This window comes from Colletes latitarsis, chromosome 14 (genome assembly GCF_051014445.1).
Source record: "Colletes latitarsis isolate SP2378_abdomen chromosome 14, iyColLati1, whole genome shotgun sequence".
Taxonomy (NCBI): domain Eukaryota; kingdom Metazoa; phylum Arthropoda; class Insecta; order Hymenoptera; family Colletidae; genus Colletes; species Colletes latitarsis.
The window spans coordinates 19,414,742-19,438,770 of record NC_135147.1 but is presented as its reverse complement, the minus strand read 5'-3'; the positions used below and the strand labels follow the sequence as shown (position 1 = coordinate 19,438,770).

At 40.7% G+C, this 24,029-nt stretch overlaps 2 protein-coding genes across 4 annotated transcripts in view; one reads left to right on the top strand and one right to left on the bottom strand.

Moving 5' to 3' along the window:
• LOC143349686 (mediator of RNA polymerase II transcription subunit 20-like) overlaps nt 1-24,029 on the top strand; it is a 182,047-nt gene that overhangs the window by 11,681 nt on the left and 146,337 nt on the right. The gene's annotated exons all lie outside the window — the stretch shown is intronic.
• Nucleotides 1-24,029, bottom strand: part of LOC143349685 (facilitated trehalose transporter Tret1-2 homolog) — a 145,761-nt gene that overhangs the window by 1,763 nt on the left and 119,969 nt on the right. For both annotated transcript variants that reach the window (XM_076781094.1, XM_076781095.1), the window contains 3 exons: nt 12,785-12,886; nt 2,472-2,602; nt 931-1,177 (listed from right to left, as the gene is read on the bottom strand). In XM_076781094.1, the coding sequence (XP_076637209.1) occupies nt 931-1,177; nt 2,472-2,602; nt 12,785-12,886 (480 nt within the window). The remainder of the gene's footprint in view (nt 1-930; nt 1,178-2,471; nt 2,603-12,784; nt 12,887-24,029) is intronic.

The window sequence follows — 24,029 nt, the reverse complement described above, 5'->3', positions numbered from 1 at the left end:
GTGAAACGTTTATAGTACAAAACGGAACAGAAGCTATGCAAATTGGGGACAAGTTCATCTCTGATCTTACGTTTGAGTTATAAAGTCTATAAATAAATTTATGTAGTAGCATTTGATGTATCTTATAACTTAGTGGATCAAATATCATGAGCCCCTCGATTATCCCTCGATTATCCGACCTAATAGGGGCGAGGGTTGGTAGGACGAGGGTGTCGAGAAATGAGGGGATTTTGTTTCATCTTAGGTCAACAAGCAGATTGTAAATGTATCGTAATATCGTTAACAGGGGCATAATACTTAGATCATGTATTATACATTTAGACAGAAAGTCTCGTGAGTGTTTGTTGTATCTTAGTTCTGTGATGCATCTCCCTTTAGATCCTTCAATTACTCAAACGTCCTGATAGGATCAGGGTTAAGGGACGTATAATTTATCAAGATCATCAAAAATGTCTCAAACGTGGGTCTAATACACCTGTGCCTGCAGCAGTGTTTCTCAAACTATTCTGCTTGTGACCTACTTGGATAAACCACATAACTCACTTACTATGGGACCCTCGAAGTGTATAATTGTAGACTAATGGGCTTCACAATTATTGAAAGCCTACAACTGATTCCGACTGAGAATTAAATCAAATGAGAATTGGATTCGTATCGTAGTGTGGCTCATGGGGGAGGGTTGGTTAATATGACTCTTACTATAAAATACGTAGAAAAAAGTGATTCCGTAGATTTTCTCAAAAAACAAGCTAGACGAGCTTGTACTGCCTTTCAGCTAAAAATGTTTCATAAATCTCAAACAACCGACGTTTAAAACCAACGTTTACCAAGATCAGTTGCTCTCGATAGTCCCTGAAGTTTAGCCCCAGGTGTTTTCGACGCCCCGTTTGCTGGGAGGATCTGATTTTGAGGGTCGTTGTATGGTATTACCTGGGCAACCATGGTGATGACCGAGCAGCAAAGGCCTCCGATGAAGCTGGTGACGTAAACCAGTTCTACATTATGCGCGATCCCGGTGAAGATCCAAACCGCAGCCAGAGGCAACGATGTCGCGCGGAGCGCCAATCGACGCCCTCTTCTCATTATCCAGTCGCCAATCATAGCGCCGAACCACGCGCCCAGCATCGACAGAGACGCTACCCACGATGCTTCTTGTTGCGTCACCGAGAAAGCCGACCTGCGACAAATGGCAACACGATTACGGATGACAGCGACCGTGTAACGTAATGCCGGAACCTAATCGTTCCCTAATACCAGGCGGCGTTGTCTCCGACACTGGCCACGATTAACCTGGCGAGTGGGATCGATCGTCGCGCGTGCATAATCGATCTTCGTAACCGGTTCAAGGATAGCTTACGTTCGTTGTACTCCGCGGAGAATACGCGTTTATTTATGGAGAATTCAGGCTTTACTGGTCCCCTGCGCGCGACGAACTAATCGAATTATTAAGGAAAAAGGAGCAATCGGGATTATATTAATTCGGTAATTTCTCGTTGCATTATACAAGATGTTCGGTCACTTCTGAGAAAGATTCAAAATAAGACGATAATCGAGAATACCATTTTGTTGATTGAGGCTGATTTGAGGTTGATAGTAGTTCTCACTACAGACTAGGTATACGAGTAGATTTTAAAGAGAAGAAATAGATAAGATTATAGTATCCTTTTTGGAGTTTTCCAACAGAGCTCTGAGAAATTATGAATTTCTTTATTTTGATAGTGGAGATTCTACTGTACTGTAATACCCAAGACGCGATCAATAGCGATCAGAGTTTTTCGAAAACATAGAAGAACGTGATCTGGTAATAATTTTGGTTGGAATTCCAAGGCATAGTTGTATCGTGACCTTTTTAAAATTCATAAATGCGTAAAAATTAAACTGTTGTAAACAGTATTTATGAATGTCCTTTGTTCGCTTAAACAGGACATCGATATGCCCAGCGGATTGCAGACATTCTACCACGATCTGACGATTAATTTATTCCGATTCCGCAAATTCGGAAGCAAATTGCCGATCGTAAATTTCAATGTTGCGCAAAGAACCGAACGTCGGGTATTACACGCCGAGTATAACTAATGGGCACGGTTTGTTGCTACTTTATGCAGCGTGCTTCCTTTGCAACGGCCGCGATAAACCGAACCCACTATCGCGGAGAAAGTATGCAACACCGTTCGAAAGAAACGGGGTGACGTTAATGCATTTGTTAAGTAAATTATCTAAGATATTCGCCCGCGCTTTATTACACGCGGCCAGATAGCGGTGGGGATGGGAAGGGAAATATCTCGTCGAGTTTATTTAATTTGCTTATCTGCGGACCGACACTAATCGTTACCGGACACGACACGTATTGCCCACAATTACTTACGAAGTTTCACCTTTATTGCACGCGTTGCGCCTGTTACAACGCCGCGCTGTTATTTCTTAACGCGTGCCCGCCGTAGTTTACAACCTGGCGCGATGCTGAGACTTACCAGGTGTTGTTCGAAGATTGGTAATGGTGAAGGGGTTGGTTGTCCAGAATGGAGTCCAAGGCCGGCGACGTGTAACCCTTCGCCAGACCCGAGGACAGCGTCCCCATCGATAGCGCCAGGGTGGCTAACACCTAAACAAACGTATCAATTTCAAACGATAGGAATCTCGCAAAGCATACAAATAAGATGTCAGCCTTCGTTACAAGCTGATAATCTAGGTGCAATTCCCCCCAAAATTAAAAGAATCGGTTGAACAATACAGTAAGGATTCTTAAAATGATCATCGATCCTGGGTTGGCATGTTCATCTTTCGTACAGTGTAGGCACAATTCGACACCAGTAGATATTTACATACAGCGATATGGTTAAGCTCCAGAGATCCCTTCAGTTGAGAGGGGTAGAAATGCCCAATTTACGAATCATGTTCATTTTAAGAATCATTACTGTAATGGCGACACAACGTGCTAAGTGAACATCATCTCCCTTTGTTAATTTAGAACCGAAACAAAATGGAATATTTCTTTAATTTTAACTGCCAAATGGTTAAAAAAAATTGATCTACAGCAAAGTAATATATTATTCAACTGACCTAGCAGATCATATAAACAAATCGTAAAGAAATTGGGGGCGTCGAATCTCGAACCAACAGAAATATTTTCCCCTCCTTAATATTTAATAACCAATGAGAAAGTAAAGATTTTTAAGTAAATATAATTACCAGGGGTATCCAGTTATTGACAGAGGGGTAAATCGGGTAGGTGGAATCTGCAGGTGGGTACGTAGAACCGCGAATTCGTTCATTGGAGGAATATGGGAACGCTGTGTGTATATCACGCTCGCATATTGCGGCTCGCAACCGTCGGACAAATTGTTGGCCGCAAATTGAAAGCCCGAGCTCTCGACCCTTCGCGAGGAATACTAAACATCTCGCGCAGCCCGGGACTGGTGTGTGCATCTCCGCAACGATCGTTTCCAGAGCGCCGCGTGCATCGGGCGCACGTATTCCGCCGCGTGACAATGGTCGAGTGCTCGAGTTCCTCCTATGCAGAAACTGCCGATTTTACGGTGCACGGAGCCGAAATTACGGAACGACGGAATTTCGCGCGGAGGAACGCGGAACGTTGTTCCAACCAGCCACTGGCCTCGCGCATCGTCGAGCCTTTTCGATGACGGACGACGCGTTCCAACTATTCCCTTTTTCCGTTCTGGTTCCCGCGAAACACCGTCCTCGCTCTATTCCAGAATACACAAAGGAGAAAAATTGCTAATGCACCGGGGTGGGAGGGAGGGTGTATTTTGTTTCGCGTTGTTTGGATTAGACGGAGAAATGAGATTGGGGATTATGCGACGCGCGTGAAATTAGTTTCGCGTGGATTTACCCCGACGGGCGAACTTAGGTATTTTCATTATTTCGCGAAACGAGTTCCGGTTTCCTTTTCGTTTTCGAGGAATGTCGAAGCGGTCTGGGCGCGCACGAAAATGTACATGAATTATATTACTGATGCTGTCGTGCATACGTACACGGATCGTGTATTCTCGATGGGAGGAGTATAGCGAGGTACTCGAGGCACGCTCGAGCGGTATGGAAAGAGATACTCTTAAGGGTACAATTCGCCAGACGTGTTTTCGTCGCACAGGGCCGTGGAAAGTTGCAACGTCCACATCTTTGAAGTATTCCTGGGTCCTTCGTGCGTTCCATAGTGTCCCAAACAGTTCGAGTATCCTACCGTCTTCGCTCTTTTAGGTTTTCTAGGGTCTCCTTATATTTCTTTTATCAAGTACAAAGGTACAAATCAATTGACCATGGCCGCCTGCCTTCAAGATCGATACAATTCCTTGGGTCGTTTGACATGGTGTCACAACTTTCAGAGTTTATAATCTTCTGTGTGTCTTTATCAATTTCTACCATCCTTTGATAAAATGTAACAATTCTTGGAGTCGTTTGTACCGAATATTACGGCTTTTGAGGTCGTTCGCGTTAACTGTTAAGGTTTCCAGAATCGTCCGATCAGGTGTCACCACGTTTAGGGTCATCGGTATCAGGTGCTACAAGTCCTGGGGCGATTTGTATTGAATTTCCTGGATCTTGGGTAATCTGTGTTCGGTGTCAAGAGCCCGTAGATACCTGTATCGTATCTTGTTCATCCAAAATCGTCTATATTGGATTTCGATCCGACTGGTCTTGAATCGCCCATGTCGATCCGGAAACTTAGCTAAGTCTTCTCTATTTAATCTTGCTAATACAGAGTCTGTTGACTTTCACGAATCTCTCTATCGAATTTGATAAGATCAAAATCGTTTGGTGTTAGCTCTGCAAGACGCCTCTCGTTTTGCTTGCTGTAGCAGAGTGAACGCGCTTTAATGTAGTCGTGGTTGTACGATTCGCCGAATGTCGCAATGAAATCTGGTATACACGTAAATCTTACCCAGTGCTCGAACCGCGAGCTTTTTGCACGCGAAATCCAACCGTGACTACCGACATCTAGTCTGTTATCTCGATTCGCTCGAGACCGGTATCCGTGTCAGATGAACGAGAAATAGAGATGACATCAACTGCCAGAGAAAACAATCTAGGCGATAATATTCGTGTCGAGGCTCGATTTCCACAGTTCCTGCTAGCCGTGGGAAATTTTTACCGAAATATGTCGGTCAGGCGGGAGAAGAATTATTTACCGTCGTTAATAACGGATAATGCAAGGTGTGCCTGTAATTATTATGCTATTCATGAGAGCGTGTCGCGACGGGGTTGCTTCGCGTGAAGTACATTACCGCGCTTAAAGATCGCGAGATAAATGCATTAATTTCACGTGAAAGAGAGCAAAATTGAGCGGTTATTGAATTATGGCGGGGGGGGGGGGGGAATTTAATTTCGGTTCGGTGCATTATTGGCCACGGGTTGCTAAAGTAACTGGCGGCGTTACGCGAATTAGTCGCACATTTGCAGAAAGTAGTATACATTTTTAGCCCGTAATTGGTCCACTTTTACGTAGGACGTTTGAAATTGATTTGCGCTTAATTTCGTGACCTCAAGATCTCGCTTGACTATTTATAAATACATTCGATTAACGATTCAACGAGCATTTTATTTAATTATGGTTTCCCTTTAGCGAGTATTTTCAGTAATTGTAAACTGAACACAAGTAAATTGAATGTATTTCAAGAACGTTTGAATTTAAAAATTGAATAATTATTATTTTGATGTTTTAAATTGTCATTCGAGCATATAATAAATTCCGAAACTTTGTCATATAATTTCTGTGCACTGAATTCATCGTTAAAATTGTTGGATTTGGAACTTGTTGGTAAGCTGGACTAATTAGAATTTGTCTATGATACTGCTTATAATTTACATAGATGTATAGTAACACAAACTGTGTAAGTTAGGGTATGTAGAAAATTATACGAAATACTCTGTATAAAAGCTCTTGCCAGCCGTAGTCTATTCGCTTCACAGATTTCTGAAATTCTGGAACCTAATATCCCAGACACGGAGCAACGCGGTATTCTTCTAATAAATCATCCATACCGTACAGTGGCTGTAACTGGGCCGAAAAAGTCGCAGAAAAATTGCGAATGCGTCGGGTATACACCCTGCAGCTTTCCCGCGGAATCCCTAAAGCCGTGTCGCTCGCACCTGTTGTGAAATTCTGTCGATATTTCATATTAAACTCTTGCGCACGCGACACACGCACGCGGACGTCCGTTCTCTCGTCGTGCATATACAGCGTGTCTTACAATGAATTGTATATCCTAGAGAAAGATGACACGTAGTTTACGTATCAAACAAATTGTTATAGGTCTCTGTTATGTTCAAAATTGTTCTCGAAAACTAAAATCAAAAATAGTAACTGCTGCTTAAAATCAGGATCAATTTGCTCGAAACGTTCTTTGATATTTCACATTGAATAATGATCAATGGATCGACGAGATTTCCCTGATTAAAACGAGCCCAAACACGACCCCGTTCGAAGGTTTATTAACTTACACAATTTAGATAATTTGAAATTTTGGAAACACATTTATTTCATGCATAATTAAAAACACTCCGAAGTATGTCATGTTTGTACTCATTTTTATTGGAAAAGCCTCACCAATCCTTCGGTAATATATAAAACTCCAAAATTTTAATTTCGTTCGGAATACGTATTCTGTGACACACTGTATGCACGTTACAAAAAGCGTAATGACTGAACACTGTTGTCTCTGTTACAGTTTCCCTACGTTATGTCGCAGGAATTTTAAAAGGCATTCTTGGCGCCGATCCCACGTAAATTTGCATAGACTTTCAATATTTCGCTCCCACCGCGGGCAGACGCGGACGAGCTTATTATGCGCGATTAAACGTCGCCTGGCTGACCTTTCCGCCGCCTCGAGACGGTCTGGCCGCGTCGATCTACCGTTCGCGAACAATAATGTGTGGGTCGCGAGCCGCTTTCCAATCGGGAAGCTTTTTACCTGTCCCGATTTGATCGCGCGAAAACTGTAACGCTACCTGGAGAGCGATGTCGCGCGAGCAACCGATCAGCGAACAATGACGCACGATCGCCTGGCGCTCGTCGAGCTAGCCGTCCGTCTCACAATGGTCCCGATTGAGAAATTTAATGGCACTTTCATATAACTATAACAGATATTCAAGTCCAGTTCGGACAGGAAAACATTTAAAAAATAACAATTCATGTTCGTACATTTTACCTTAATTGTTTGGATTTAATGATCTTGGAAAGATATTGAAGACTATTTATTTAATTGCTTGAGTGTAGTGTTAATTGTAAATTGAACAGATTTCCCATTCTTAGATATTAGATACAAAAAAGTAAATTAAGTTGAATTAGATTTCTCCTTTTTTGTGACTGATTGTACACGTAACAGACGTGTTAGGTCAGACTGTGATGATAGAATAGCACTTCAAATCGTAAAAATCAGTTTTATTTTAATTTCTGTAGCTTGAAAAGTGTGGCTACTACAGTAAAATTTCTAAGAAAATAATTATCATTATTTAGAAATATTTCACCCAGTAAAACGATGATCTTTGTAAACTTTAAGGTCAGGAATTGCAAGTAACTTTGTTTAATTTTAAAAATATTTTTATATTTGACTTGCAGAGAACAAGTAATTTATTTTGATCATAAAGATTTGGTGATCATTTGAATATAATACTAATTTGAATATAATACGACTATAAAAAATGTCATTATAGTATTAACATAATCTCCGCTATTTCAAAAAGTGTGCCACGTAAACGTTAGTTCCTCGTAAGTGTGTCGATATGTAAATAGAGGTGGAAAACACTGCTCTATTGGAACCTCTCCAATGAATTTTCAAATCTACGCGTAATCGCAAAAGAGACATTAGTATATATACGATTCAGTTTTAACCCTTTTGAATCCTACAATAACATATGCGTACACGAATAATTTATATCCTTCGGTGGCTTTGAAATTTCAATTACTGAATTTTGATCGAGAATACAGTACCCAAAATCGAGGTCCAAAAGCGAATTTCACAAATTTCCATTCGCGTGTCGGAAACGCAACTCATCCGGATGGGCTAAATTGACCCCCGAAAATCGTTACGTACATTCCCTGTACGGTACGCGGAATTTTCGCGAATTTACCTCGCTGGATCGTTCGAACGGAAAATCCGACGCCAACGCGAGGTGGTAACGACCCGACTCGCCGATGGTTTGCATACAATATGTTACAAGAGTGCTCAAGGACACGCCAGATACACCAGACGGACGTAAATGCATTTGCTCCTCTTCGAGAGGGAAATAATTCTCGTATATTTGTCTTGCGGAGTTACTTGAATACAAACCCTGCCATCGGCATGAAGAAGTAGCGACATGAGTCACCGACGGTTTACGCCATCTGACAGCCCTGAGGTTGTTGTAAACCACCGATGGGGACTCGTTGCTTCGTAACAGCCGCAGCATTGCGTCCAACTGATGACCCAGCCCGAACGCGTTAACCCTTTTGATGCTGACTTCGAACCTAACGCGCGCGACGTTTGCGGTGTGTTTACAGTCCTGGCACGTTGCGCATGTCCGTCAAACGTTCATGCGAGTGCTCTGACACGAACTGAATAGATTCGTTCGATATACCGAATTACGGTCACGATTAAGAGGGCATACGCATCTAGGAGACTCCAAAACAGATCGTTGTTTCTGGTTCATCGGTGAGAAATGAACGGTCGATCGACGAGATACTTATTTGTTATAGAGTAATAAGATAATGAACAACATTTGAATTCGATATTTGAGGCTATCACGGTCGCAATCCCGACACTTGCATTATTGTTTATCCGAGGAATTAAAACTCTAGTCGGTGACCAACGATCCATGACACGAGCTGAGTGGTTGGTAATCAATGATCCGTGACATGAACATAGATATGAATCGACTGAATCTATACGGCGTACACTAATGCCCCAGTGTCGTTTAACTTCTGAAGAAGCTGTTTGTAACGATGACAGAACGTCTGAACCAGTATCGACTTTAGTATTCCTTTAATTGTTTTTACGTAGTCGTAAGTCATCGCAAAATAGAATACCTTCGCTATTTTAGTGTATCGTTTGTAGAAGCTTAGGTACACACGGTCTTTTTTCAACACGAGGAACCTCGATTTACAGATAGAGATCCTTCGCGAGTTTAAACTGGGTCATAACGCAGTGGAAGCTACTCCAAATATACAAAAAGCTTGGGGCGGAACTAGCGTACGTTTGTTCGAGAAATTTCATTCGGGAGATACAGGCCTCGAAGATCGAGAAATTTTAACGGAGCAGACTTTTGACAGCCAAACATTTTATCGAAAAAGAGAAAAAGTGCAAAACGAAATTGTGCTTCCATAGAAGAAAAATGATTTTATGATTCCAAATTGCCAGGCTCCATCTCCAAACGTTCGTGGGGACTTTGCTAAACGGAAAATCGAACGAAAATCAGCAACGACGCTGCAACGAAGCTATTCGGTTTCTGCTCAAAGTCCAATAACACGGATGCCTAGTTACCGTGCCGGATGCGATTATCCTCGCCGTCTAATTGGTGTATAATGGACAACGTCAAAGTTAGAAACAGCGTGAATGGATCCCGGTAATTTCTACTCGAGGCGCAACTCGAACGGGCCGCGAACCCGATTCCGTTTTGATGCACGACCTGCATTCGATAATACTGAAATCTAATTCCCACCGGGGGTCAACTAAATGGATTTGTATCGCGCGCGTACGTTCGGTTTGTTCTGCCGTGCAAATATTGATGCCGCCGTTAGGGGCTCGGAACAATAATAAAATGGCGTTATGTCGCGCTCGCGACGGGTAGCTTTTATCGCCCGCAATATCAGTTCGCCCACTGATCGAGGAAGATCCACCGTAATGGAAGTCGTTTTTAACCCGACAGCCCCTCCATTATGTCGCTTATTAATTGGCCAAGTTCGAGGCTGAGTTTCGAAACAGAATCTCCCGCTGCATCTAGTTACGTTACATTTCAGTATTTTATGTGTATTTTATTATTCTACATAAATGTACCTCGCGATGTTGCATTTTATTCTCGCGCGTGTCTCTCTCAGCACTACCTAACGAACTATACAGAGTGTTTACGATATTACTAGCCAGCGGTTTTTTCGAAAACTATTCTAATTGAATGGAAATGAAAGAGAAAAAGAATTATTGGTTTTTTATGGCCTTTGGGACAGTGTATATTTGCATTGATCGTCAATTTTTTAAATCTGAAACTTTTTCTCTTTCATCTATCCCTCTAATTAGAATAGTTTTTGAAAAAATCGCTGTAATAGCGTGAACGTTCTTTGTATAACATTAATTTAGTGATTCGAATGATTTTTGATCGCGGACTACCAATCAGGGCGTAGAAGATGTGACGCACAGTGTTCGAAAATGGTGATCTAGACGCGAAAAATTATATTTTACATTAAAAGCGTATAAATCTTTGAAAACAAGTTTGTAGACGATTATTAACACTGTTAACATTAATTTTGCTTAATAATTTTTATATTATTTCATGTTAAATAAAAATTAAATTAATGAAAAAAGGAAATATATTTATTATTAAAGTTTCACTGCTGCATAACATTTTGAATTATATAATGTATGTAAATAACGAAAAAAATAATAGAAAATAGGAACAACAAGAGTAAGTTTCACTAACTTTAAAATTTTATTATTCAAAAAGTAGCAAAAAGTAGAGAAACCAAAGAAATGAACATAAACTACAAGTCCGTGGTGGAATTTTGATCAATCTGGTAACTTTTATTGGTTGTCTGTATTTAGAATTATAATAAATTTTGATCAATTGTTTTTATTTTAAAATAAAGTGTGTGCCTTTCTATGCAAGATTCATACAGTACAAAATGAAATCATTGTAATCTCATTATTTCCTAGAAGGACATATATGAACTGCAAAAACAGATTTCCAAGAAGAATAGAAACGTCGAATCTCTCAATAAAAATTAACTTATTTAAACAATATCTAGAAATGAATGATTGAAAATGGTCAAAAATTGGACCTTTTCGCGTCTAAATCGCTGTTTTCGAACACCGTGCGACGTCTCGCGAAGCTCCGCGAAAGTTGCGACGGTGAATCGAGTGAAATGCCCCGTGCAAACAGCACCCGGTGCTGGAACACTGAAAATTCAAGCAAACGATCCTCGGTAGAGTATGAATTTCCTGGGGACGGCGGTGTGTAGGTTTCCCGTGCGTTTCTTCTGGCAGCGGCACGACGTTAAAAGCTCGTTTGCGCCAAGCCACGCCGAGAAAGGATGTGCTCGAGTTAGGTCGAAGTTAACCGAGAGAGCCATTAGCTTAAAACTGTTAGCCCGGTCCTAAGCGAAAGGAGAGCAAAGGAGAAAAAGAACCCGCGGAAAAAGAGCTTTGAAAGTCTTTAGAGTGGCGGTATTATGAAAATGGCTGGTCAGTCCGGGCTAGTAAAGTGCACGCCAAGTGTGCGCACGTCTGTATAAGCGCAGAGAGACAAGGCTAGACAGGGTTGGAACAGGGAGGTAGGGGAGGGGAAAGAGCTTATATCGAAAGACCCGCCTCGGTGCTCGATATGCATTTTAAGCCGGACCACTCAATTAAGCTCGCGGCTATCTTCGGTATTTGCATATCAATATGGACCCATGCCAAGAAGGAAAGATTTGCTCCGCTCGCTGGATTTGGATTATTCGAGAACTCGCTAGATACACGGCTGGGGAGATGTAAATCGCCGCGTTGCGGGCGAGAAAATCCCAGCCGGTTCCTAATAATCGCAATTGCATCGGATTCTATTTCGATTCCGTCGATTCGTTTAAGTCTGCTTTTTAGTGGTGGAACCGGGCTCCAGATACAATGTTTTTTCAAAGTCGGTGGCACGAGAAAAGCTTTTTAACGAATTCTCTGATACCAGGTTGAAATATGTCTCACGAAGTATCGATACTGCTCGCGATATGCTTAATCCGAATCGTGGAACGCCGCTCGAATGTATCTCTATTGCACGTTCGCGAAAAGTTACTTTTCTTGCTCCAACCATTCCCACTTTCGCCGTTTCGACCAATAGGACCGTGGGCTCTCCAAACTCTAAACTAAAGTGGGGATTTGGGGACCAGTCAGACCCGCATTCCTTTCGCTAGCCAATTTCACACCTACGCACAGTATTAGGTTGTATAATAAGTCCGTTCGCGTCTCTTTGCAAGAATATCAAATACTGCCAATTTTTTATATCAATATTATACATATCGTTTTATTCTACGATCTCGTGTCGTCATTTAGATAATTTAAATATGTCTTTATAATAGAAAATGCATCACTTTATTTATTAAAAATTCCAAATACGTGTGTATATTTATTTCTTCTGTGTTTTTTCAATAACTTTTCACTGAGAGAATTTTTATTATACGAAATAAATAGAAAAGATCATTTAAATACGCCTTTACAATAAAATGCATCGCTTTATTTATTAAAAATTCCAGATGCGTGTTTATATTCATTTCTTGTGTGTTTTTTCCATGATTTTTCACTGAGAGAATTTTTTATTATACGGAATAAATCAAAGTAAAATGAGACAGGATGAATAGAATGGTTGAGGTATTTTAGCTGCAATAGCTTTTGTCGTAGTGAAAAACAATTTCTTTTCTAAATACACAAGTGATAGCCATTTCGTCTATATGATTGCTTTTACTTTATCCAGTCGTGAACAGTATTTTTAAGAGAATATAATAAAGTAAACTGTTAAAATATCGTCTGCCATTTTGTCAAATATTAGACTCAGGAATAGTTTGTCGATGATCTGGGCAGCTGAATCATACGTTGCGTTTGGGAGACAATATAAATACCTGCGACATGTGCTGAGGTCTCGTCGCCGTCGACGTCATGTGTACCACGGAAGCCCTGGGCATTTTAAAGCTGTTTTCGCCCTCGTCCGGCACGGTCGTTACCTGGAACAGAGAAAGATACCGATGATACTCGATACGAACTCGCAACAGCACTTTCCCTGTACAGCATCCGTCCATCAAACGCTGAGAGTCGACGACAAATTCCCTTCGACCCTGCCAGGTCGAATTTGTCTCAAACAGGCCTATCGCTGAACTTCGAATTTCCACTTTCGACCAGCAACAAATCCCTACCAACCCCGTCCCGAGCTGGATTAGTCATGCCTGTCCAGCTTGGCAACTTAACCATTAGTACCGTGTTCGCGTTATCTTTCTCCTCGGAAGAACACGCCTAAGCGTCGGCCTCTCTGCATTGTTTTCGCTATTTGTACACAGATCATTGCCAGTCGAGCCGATTGTCAACCGTAGCCCGCGGCCTCGGCGAGTCGTAAACCAGAAACGTTTCGCCAAACAGCTCCGCGAACATAATTGAAAGCTGAACAGGAAGAACGGAGAGGGAGGGGTAAGAGAAGAGACATCGTGTCCCGAAGTTTACGAGCTTCCAGAAATTATAAAGGGGAGCAGTTGTAAGTAACCGCTGCTGCCCACGATAAGACAGTTTCCGAGGAACCATTGTCTAGAGACCCCGGACAGATAATTGTCCCTGGTTGTACAGGCAATTGTGACGCCCACGCCCGGTGTGTCCTGGCGCAGGAAAACGCCAACTTTTTGCGTCTGACAGGCCGTCAAGTCGGTCGCTCGGGGCTCGTTACGTCTAAATCCTCGCCAGTTGTCTCTCTTGTCCTCTCTTTCCGATGCAGATCGTTGCACGCCTCGCGGCTTGTTTATTCACATCCACCTGACGAGCGAGAGAGCGGTTTCGGGTGCAGCGCGCTTAGTAGCCGGTCGAAACTGTCACCGGGGGCGTGCATTTAGCTCTACCGACGATATTGGACACGGAGAGACCCGGAGCCGCATTCTGGACCCCTTAGATATCGAGTGAACGATGGTAACGGTTGTTCGACCTGTCCATTCCGTTCACGCCTTTCGTGATTTACAGCGGACTGGTTTCACGTGACAAAATTTCGCTCGACGGCCGTCGCCGTTACCCAACAATGGGGAAAGAGAAAGACGTTCTTGTTTAGCTACTGCAAAGTTCGCGGTGCCGATTGTTTGGCAAATGACAAATTGTATTTCCAGCGACGGTACGACTTCATTAACGGCAACAGAAGTAGAATGTCGACAGGATACGAATGTTACTGCGCGAATACAGAGTCCAGAAATACCGATAGAATTCAAGTAGATTAAATTCGTACTGTTCGAGAAATGTGTACAGTGTTTGAAATGGAAATGCAGAACGCAACTAGTTTAATACGGTCCGGAGTAGTAACCCGATCGAGGGGGATCGAGTGGTTGAGGACGAGATCGCGTCATTAAACTATCGCTTGGATCTATGGTTCAACCGATGTCACTTGATACCTTTTTGAAGAAATAAGACTATGAGAGGATGGCATGGACCACCAGGAGACTTGTATCTTGTAGGTAAAACTGCCAGAGAATTCTATTATAAATGTCCTATAAATGGGTACAGGGCGAGTAATTTAACTCTTTCACCTTAATTTTTCTTCCAAACTACATGTTATACAGGGTGTTCAGTCACACCTAGGAAAAATTGTAGTGGGGGGAAGACGAAAATCAAGAATACCAATTTGTTGATGGAGGTTCCATTAAAAAGTTACAAACGTTTAAAATTCTGACCGTACTGAATTTTTTTCTCGAAAATGCGCAGGATTTCAGGGGTAGGTCTGTTCATCAAAAATTATTGTAATTGACCGCTACAACCGAAAATAATTTTTCCAGAACGATTTGAAATTTTTTTTTCCCGTCGAAAAATTTCACACCTTCTCGAATTTTTTTCTCGAAAGTGGGTAGAAGTTCGGCGGTATGTATAATGACCAAAAATAATTGTAATTGAGCTCCGCAATCGAAAATAATTTTTCCAGAAAGATTTGAAATTTTTTTTTTTCGTCGAAAAATTTAGGCACCTACCCCCTGTCGATTTTTCTTAAAAATTAGTTTTTCATTTTTCATAATTTTATTTGACGCCCTACAGAAAAGTTGTGTAATACTTTTTTGTAGGTAGCCATGAGCTCTACTTCAGAAAAAAGTTTCATTGAAATATATTCACAATTGTAGGAGTTATGGCTGTTTGAAAATTGGACCATTTTTATGGGGTTTTTCTCATTTCTCGAGGTGAAGGACCAACTTTTCGAATATTTTTGCGATTTGTACATATTCTCCATCAAAATACGCGTAGTTTGCTTTTTTAAACATTAAAATCGTCCAATCCGTTCAGAAGTTATAACGTTTTAAAGATTCGCGTGAAAATTTGGGCAGACATTTCTGGTCAGAAATTATATTTTCGGTAAGGAATTTTTTTCTCGAAACTGAGTAGGATTTCGGGGATATGTATAATGACCAAAAATGCTTGCAATTGACCCCCGCAACCGAAAATAATTTTTTTAGAATGACTTGAAAAATTTTTTTTTCGCCGAAAAAATTAGGCACCTACCCCCTGTCGATTTTTCTTAAAAATTAGTTTTTCATTTTTTATAATTTTATTTCACGCCCTACAGAAAAGTTGTGTAATACTTTTTTGTAGGTACCTATGAGCTCTACTTCAGAAAAAAGTTTCATTGAAATATATTCACTATTGTAGGAGTTAGGGCTGTTTGAACATTGGACCATTTTTATGGGGTTTTTCTCATTTTGCGGGGTCATGGACCAACTTTTTGAATATTTTTGCAATTTGTACATATTCTCCACCAAAATACGCGTAGTTTGCTTTTTTAAACATTAAAATCGTCCAATCCGTTCAGGAGTTATGACGTTTTAAAGATTTGCATGAAATTTCGGGGAACCATTTCTGGCCTCAAATTAGATTTTCGGTAAAGAATTTTTTTCTCGAAACTGAGTAGGATTTCGGGGGTATGTATAATGACCAAAAATGAATGTAATTGCCTACTGTAACTAAATATAATTTTTTTAGTATGATTTGAATACTAAAAATTTCAGTACCTACTCGAATTTTTTTCTCGAAAGTGGGTAGGATTTCAGAGGCATGTGTATTCATAAAAAATGATTGTAATTCAGCCCCACAACCGCAAATAATTTTTCCAGAACGATTTGAAATTTTTGAATTTAATTGTTAATTATTTGAAAATTTTCGTAATCCTCCATTAGTTCATTATTTTTTAAATGCTTTAAAGGAAAGTTGATTTCCATTTACCAATTTGATAAAAATCAACATTAAGTAAATTCATTTGGGATTGAGAGTCCACTTAAGGGTTAAATGTCTTAAACAGATACGTGTTACTTGTTTAAAAGTGAAAATCAGTTTCAGCGAAATATAAAATTTTCTATGATTCATTTTGTAAAAAAGTCTACTATATCTATTAAAAAGCGTGATCAATTACTTTATTTAGTTGCTCTCGTTTACTCGATTAACTAAGGGTTAAACGGATACGCGTGTATTCCTAGCAAGTGTTTCTAAAAAATACTGGGTGCCTGTATCGCAAAGCTATCGTTCGAACGGATTTTTCGTGCGAGTCGCGCTGGTATCGCGCTACCCTCAGGCAACGTGCGCGCATGGGCACTGATAAGGAAATTTAGGAGGCGTGCACGCGGCCGCGGTATTCCCTTTTTAGATGTATCGACTCGTAGCACGGGAATGCGGCGTTTTTTACAGCGGTTTATTGCAATCGGGTTCGAGTACCTTGATCCTCCGCCGAGGTGCTCATCGAGGTTGGATAATTATAGTCGAGCCGTCGAGAAACGCGGGATAGATACTTCTTACAATTAAGATAGCAATGGGGGAACGCGTGTCTAGGCTTGCACAATAGAGGGAGTGGAATCACTGGCGTACGTCTTCTCTTCCCACGCCGCCCTCCATCCTTCGCTGAAGACTTCCTGATGGTCGAACGATCCACTAGACTCGCGATAGTCGAACGCATCAACGAAAATCGATGACGCCGTCCATCGCTACGAACCTACTCGACTCGAGAGGCTATACGGCTCTAAAAATCGAAATATTTTTATCCCTTATATATTTCCAGCCTCAGAAATAACAAACAATCAAGTACTCCGTCAGTCTCAATTTTAAATATCTGAACCAAATAAGTTAATTTTCCTTTCGGTTCTTCGTCCCTTAATACTCATTGTTGTTAATATTCAGATTTACACTTTAACTGTTCACTGTGGAACTAAAGCAATTAATTCTCAAATTGAAATGTTAGAGGAAATAAATTTAAATACAATTCTTGATATTTTGCGATATCATAAAAATAAGTACTAAGACAAATTTTACAAAATTTTGGATTCATAAAATGTACTCCATGAAACCTTAAGAGGGCCTCGAAAATGGGAACCAAAGGTTTTTAGATATCGTGCCCTGCGTGTTATTTAAAAGAATAAACACAAGCAAGGAACAAGTTTCGAAAAGCGAAATAAAATTCGTGTGATAAATGGTCGACGGCGATCTTTCGATTGTTCTGTCTGTTTTTGTGGCGGCCTGGTCTTCTTCAGCCCCTCTTTCCAACCCCATTCGACGCCACTTTGCTCCCCTTTTTCCGCGAACCACTGGAGACGTACCGCCGATTTTCAATAACCGACAAGATAGCAGATAAGCTCGACGGGTCCCCTCAGATGTGATTTCTCACGTTTTCTCCCTCGGAGCACCCCTCCCACGGGATTTATCCCCCCTCGAAGACTCGCCTCTAGGTTTTCAGAGCACCGTGGCTCCGCGTCCTGGCAAATCGCGGCTGAAATCAATATCTTCGGGGCGCCGGGACGCTCTTCGTTCTGAACGATCGCATCGAAACCGATTTGGAAGACTAATCGAACTCCTCTGCCGGCGAACGGTTCGCCACTGTTATTATCGCGGTTAGCAGAACGCGGAGAATTTCAATCGAAAAGTGTCGCGTTTCTCTCGCGGCAGTCGTGAATCGTCCAACGATTTGAAAATCGAATCGTGCCTGATTCTTATTCGTGCCAGTTAAGACACTTCGACGAACAATTTTTACGACTTTAAACAGATTCAGGAATACTCTTCTAAACAAGATCTTTACCAAATTGGGAAATGGAAATCAACTTTCCTTTAAAGCATTTTAAAAATAATGAACTAACGGAGGATTACAAAAATTTTCAAATAATTATTACCCTTTGTTTTTGGTTCTCTTCAGTGATTGCAGTTAACAGCTTATTTTTACTAGACTTTCGATAAATATTTTCCTGTCTGTGTAAATTCCTTCACAATGATGCATCGTATAAATAAAACATAAAATGAGCAGTAAAATTACGTCCAGTGACAAAGTAAAGATTTTAAATATAATTGAAGAAAGTAGTCGTGAAACGTTTCTTTGGAACAGATCTCCCGAGCGATAAAAAGTAGAAACCTGTGCTGGACATTTTCCAAAGAACCAGCCTCGGCGCGGTGATGAGGATTCCGGATAGAAGAACAATATTCTAAATGAGGAAGCACTAGAGCAAAGTACGGTATATTAAAAATTTCCAGACATTCCGAATACATTTTTCAGCTAAGAATTAATTATCGTCGATCGTCGATCGTACTTAGATTCAAAAAAATTATTTCCGAGATTAAAATCGACGATAAATAAAAATTAGTATTAACCAGAAATAGCAAAAATATTCGATTTAAATTGTTTTTAATGCCTTTCTTGGCGCTGCTCGGATATTCGAGAAACAAATCATTGGACAAAAAGTTCCCCAGCCCTTAGTCGGGGGTTGGGAACCCGCGTCGTGAAAGGTGCATCGAGAGGTTGAGGTTTGTGGACGGTTGCAGAAAATTAAAAGAGAGGACGAGATTTATACCGGGGGAAAGGAGGAGGGATTAATCTGAATAGATGAATCTGAATTCGAGGGAGTATTCCGGAGCACGGTGCGCGTGCATACAGAGCGGCTGAGTCGGATAATATTTTCCCTAGACACGTTACCCCTGTATAAACCCGAAGTATGCGCCCCGAAGGATCGCCGACGCCACGATAGTGCACGGTTAATAATAATTTCATGCCGAGATTTAATAAGAGATGCCGCGAAGAATGGCTGCCGCAAGCTAAGGGGGTTGGACGTTGTTTTGAAATCGCCCCATCGCTTGTCGTCTCGACGGAAACAAATTCATTACTGATACACGCGATAAACAAAAATACTGCTAAGAAACGGAAGGAACGGGGGGAAAAGGTTGCATCGAAGAAAGAATCGACTTGGGACGACTTGGACTAGATTTTAGCTGCTTTCAGCGATAAGTAGCGATGGGTTCGAACGTGTATGTATAGCTTTGTACAGGTTTGTCTCTCAGACAAATTATTATAAAATCTTAAAAATTGTAGCGTATATTAGAAATTGTATATGCTACTGTTGCTCATTCCAAAACCCCATTTTATTATTCTTGCAAACTATTCTAAGCGAATATTTCCACAAATTGAGGACGACCATCGAAACTTACGAAAAAGACGATGCATTAAAAAATCAGCCCACTAAGAATAATAATAATAATACTATATAACTCACCCTTTATTTTTCAAATGTTTCAATATTCAAGACTCTCGATTGAGACGATACATTCAATAACGAACAGTGATTCGAACGCTGTTAATTATCGACGGTTGCAGCCCCGAACGAAATCGTTCGTTCTGGCTCGTAGGCAGAGATGCATACTCGCATGGTACAAGCCTGGACATCGTAATTCCTAGTAATTGTCGCGTGCAAATTAGTTTGTCAGGATGAATCAGCGATCAACGAGCGGCTCGCGCAGTCCCGTTCGATTAACGGATAAGAAAACCTGCCACGGCGCGTTGCACTTTTCACGCCGTGCTTCATCGTCGACGAATATTTCGAACCGTCAACGCGATCCATCCGCGTAAATTAATCACCGAACTTATCTGGTGTTTTCATCGGAATCGGGTCCGAATTTCGCTGGAACGCTTCGTTCGTGCCAATGAGCATTCGTTTGCCCTCGGGGCTTGCACAGCAAAACGAGCTTCGATTTATTTGTTGATCTTCCTCGTAACTGTAACTCTGATTCATAATTGGTTTTTTCAAATGAACAAAATATTTAAATATTCGACGTTTCTTCTAATAGGAAAATATTTATTCCTCAATGTTTGGAGTTATCGATTCTGCGAGAAGTTTATTACTGTAAATGTTTTATTTTGTCGGCATCGATCTACTCACTAGTAGGAATTTTTCATTTTTATTCTCGCTTTAAAAGAGAGATTTTCCTGCTATGTAACGTTGCCTATTAGGTTGTCATAGGCTCTTTTACTTCTCGAACTTCTTCGTAACAATTCGCGTGTTGATTCTTTCAACTAGAAACAAAATTACGTTTATGTAATGTTCTACGCGTGTTCTCGACAATGTAAACGGTATCGCTATTTAATTTCGCGATTCAAGAAACTGATGCTCACTGTCAGGTACAGTGTTGCCTGTCAGGTTGTCACAGGCTCGGAACCGAGCTGTTATCTATCTCCGGCTCGCTGGACTTTGTATACATTGGGGACGAGAGAGATACATTTAACAGTGGTGGGGATAATTCTGTGTCAAGTTGAAACAGAAAGATAATGTTAATTAAAGAGAAGCAAATATAAAGTTACACGGCGTGGAAAAATTTTATCTTGCCGATAAAAAAGGAATGAAGCGACTTTGAGAGATTCATAGGTGACCATCTACGGTTTGTCGACACTCTTTTGAATTTTATATAGTTTTCATTTTTCACGCGAGCGAAGCAATGCGAAGAACAAAAAAGCGACTTTGAGAGTTTCATAGGTGACCATCTACGGTTTGTCGAAACTCTTACGAATTTTATATAGTTTTCATTTTTTACGCGAGCGAAGCAATAGGAAGAATCATCGAAGGGTAATTTATTAATCTTAAATCGAAGGAACGGTCTGTGTAGAATTATTAAAGAGCGACGAAACTTTTAATTTGTAAGAATGACGAGGCTTCGGGAGACTTGTAATATCGTGGATTCCAGCACGAAGCGAGCGGGAATGCGAAATCGATTAGCGCAGAGACTCGAGCGCCGCGACGGACAACTTTTAATTTCCCAAGCTCTTTTCTCTCGACGCGCTCGTTACATGCCTTTACGAGGAGTATCTTCTGAGAACGGATTTCATTAACGCGAGCGGTCTGTCTTTAACGAAAACACGAGCCGTGAAACGCAAGCGAGCGTCGTTTCTCAGCTCTTCGTGAAATTATAAGCGGGCTGCAAAAAAGAGCGTCCACCAAACGATCGTTCAATTTCCATCGAACGCCAATCGAATTTTTATCGATCCCCGTGTATATCTCTCGTCGCGTGCATCATCGATACTGGGGGATAATAATAGGTCCAATCCAATTACACACTTATTATCCCATTGACTGCAAAATCACGTAGTCCAATTTCGCATACCAAGATGAAACATGTAAATTTAAATGAATGTACCCTCTCGCTTCTTTGTGGCTCCGTTAACAAAGATTTTAACGTATTTCATAAATACTATAGTTTCTGACAACTTTATTGTCACTATTTGGTAAAACAGAATTTTATGTAAACTATTCGAATAGTTAAAATAAAAAATACCAGAATGAAAACGTACAATGGCCAATAAAATTAAATTGTGCTTGTATTTAAATTATTTTACTTTCAAATAAAATAGTAAGATAATTACACTAGTATTAGTTGGCGATAAATATAGATTCTGAGTCATAATTCCGTAGTTTTGGAGTTTTATAGATAGCTCGCTCAGGTACATCAAACATTGCTATTCAAAACAATATTTCTGTACACAATTTGTGACATAGTCGTGTGTTAAATATTCTCCATTGCTACATTCTTCGTGAACCGATTTCCTTCAACGTGATTTAGGATTCTCTCTTCGAGATTAAGAGTTCTGGTACTGAACGGTCTGCTATCGTCTGACGATCGCTTTTTTAAACGAGCCTATGTCCGAGAGGCGTTCTTGCATTCTCTGAAATGTTCTCTTGCCTGGCAGACGTCTGTTGGGGAAACGATTCGCATACAGATGTCTTCGTTCGACTGAATTACATTCAGTAAGTCCATACATCAAATGCATGCTTGCCATTTCCTGGTTTGAATACATATTCATTATTTCTTCTAACGCACAACAAACGAATGAATTATCAAGGGCTTTTCTCAAGAAAGTGGACTAATCTGACTCCTAGAACGGAATAGTCGACAAGGTTGGGCGATAACAAGGACTTATCGAACGTTGTATAAAGAAGAGTAAAGTAAAATCTGGTATCGAATTTATTTTTCTTGGATATACACACAATTTCATTTTTTCTGCTCTGAGTATAAGTTCTCTTTTTAATTTTTTCCTTTTCTTTGACCTGATATACTTACTATTTAATAGGAATTAAATAGTTCATGAGTCTTAACATTGATTGCACATATTTAATTAAAATATATAATTATACCAGTATAAGTATGGAATCTGAAATCTAGTACATCTAGTGTTGAATTTTTTTTTTCGATATGTTTCTGCTCGATCGTAATATAATTTAATGGGCATGGTATTCGCAGACTCCAACGTAAGGTGAAAGATCGATGTAAACGTCAGGATACTTTGCAAAAGCTATAGAATGCAATGCTGTTGGGGGAAGCCTGGAACTACTACTTCGCGTTGATTAGAGATCGTAACATTCATTGCGGAAAAACAGTGGTACCTGGTCTGTCCCGTCTACCCGGTTTCGTTTTACTCTCCTCTGCAAATAGTTTGGTAGAATAAGTTCTACTAGCTGAGTTTGTAATTAAGAATTACTGGAGAATGAAAATACACGTAGAGAGAACGAAGACATAATCTCGTACGAACGTTGTTTTTATGAGCCTCATCCATCAATGATGGATGATTTCTTATTAGAAGTACTTGAACAGTTGTTAACCATCGATCGTCAACGTATTACTATATTCAAATTCACGTGTATTAATATGTACAAGTGTATTCACGTTATGTTTCTACATGGAAAACGTTCGTTTGCCTCCACCCTCGGATCGCAAGACATCCCTCAAAGGGTCGCGCCCACCAATTTGGAAAACACTGTTCCGCCGTATCTGAACACGTTTCGGTCCCATCGCTACTAACGAAGCAAGGAAACACAAATATCGTAATTAATATTCACGGTTGAACTGGCGCGAAACGTATCGAAGGACCAGTTTACGGGCTACCAGTGTCCTATCTAGGCTCGCCCACGATGTTAATTAAATATTGTGAATATTATCGGCGCTGGCCGCCGGCCGTAATTCTTCGCGACAAGATAGTATCTCGTTTACCTGATCGCAGGTCGCCTTTAAACGCGCGCCAATTAATTACCGACACGGCCGCATCTGTACGTTCGATTAAACCCGCACCGATCGCGACTGATTTATTGGAAATTTTCGTTCGCCAGTTTCGTACAACTCGGTCGTTCGCCATCGATCGTTACTTCCTACCTGGAGGAAACAGTGTCCTCCCTTTCCTCCACTCTTCTCGCTGAAATTTCGAATCGTTCCAAGGCGTGGGTGTTGCCCGAATCTCGATCAAGCTGTGATTTTCAAACGATCGAAAATAACGTAGATTCAGGAATTTTGGATCCTCTGCATTCCGATATACCTACGGTTGCACCTGTTTCTCAAATATTATTTATCAAGATATAAGTTCCTTTAGACTTTCAATCATTTATGATCGAAATCCATGATTACTTTAGAAGCTTTGAACATTTGTTAGGTTACAAAAAATATATGAATTAACGAGTGAAATTGGCCCTAATTTAAAGGATAAAGTTATTAGTAGAATATTCAATAAATAGCCTTATTAAGCATTCAGTGTTTCATTTTATGAGGTTTTCTTCGATCTCTAACAGTTTTGAAATTGCAGCCTGACCCAGTTGCGTGGGACCACCCTATATACTACTGTAGCAATCGATCGAGCCGAAAGTTTAGCGAGTTTTAGCGATCGTCCTCCAAGTTTTTCCATCGAGACCGCACCGATTCCTCTTGGAACTGATCATCCGGAAAGTCTGGCTCCTGTTTTGCCCCGTTACCGATGATTGCTAACCTCCCGTGAATTTTCGGTCGTTTCCGCTGAAAGCTGAAGTTCCGGAACTATTTTGGAATCCGCTTGAAACTCGGGTCATTAATATCGTCCGTTATTTGTAG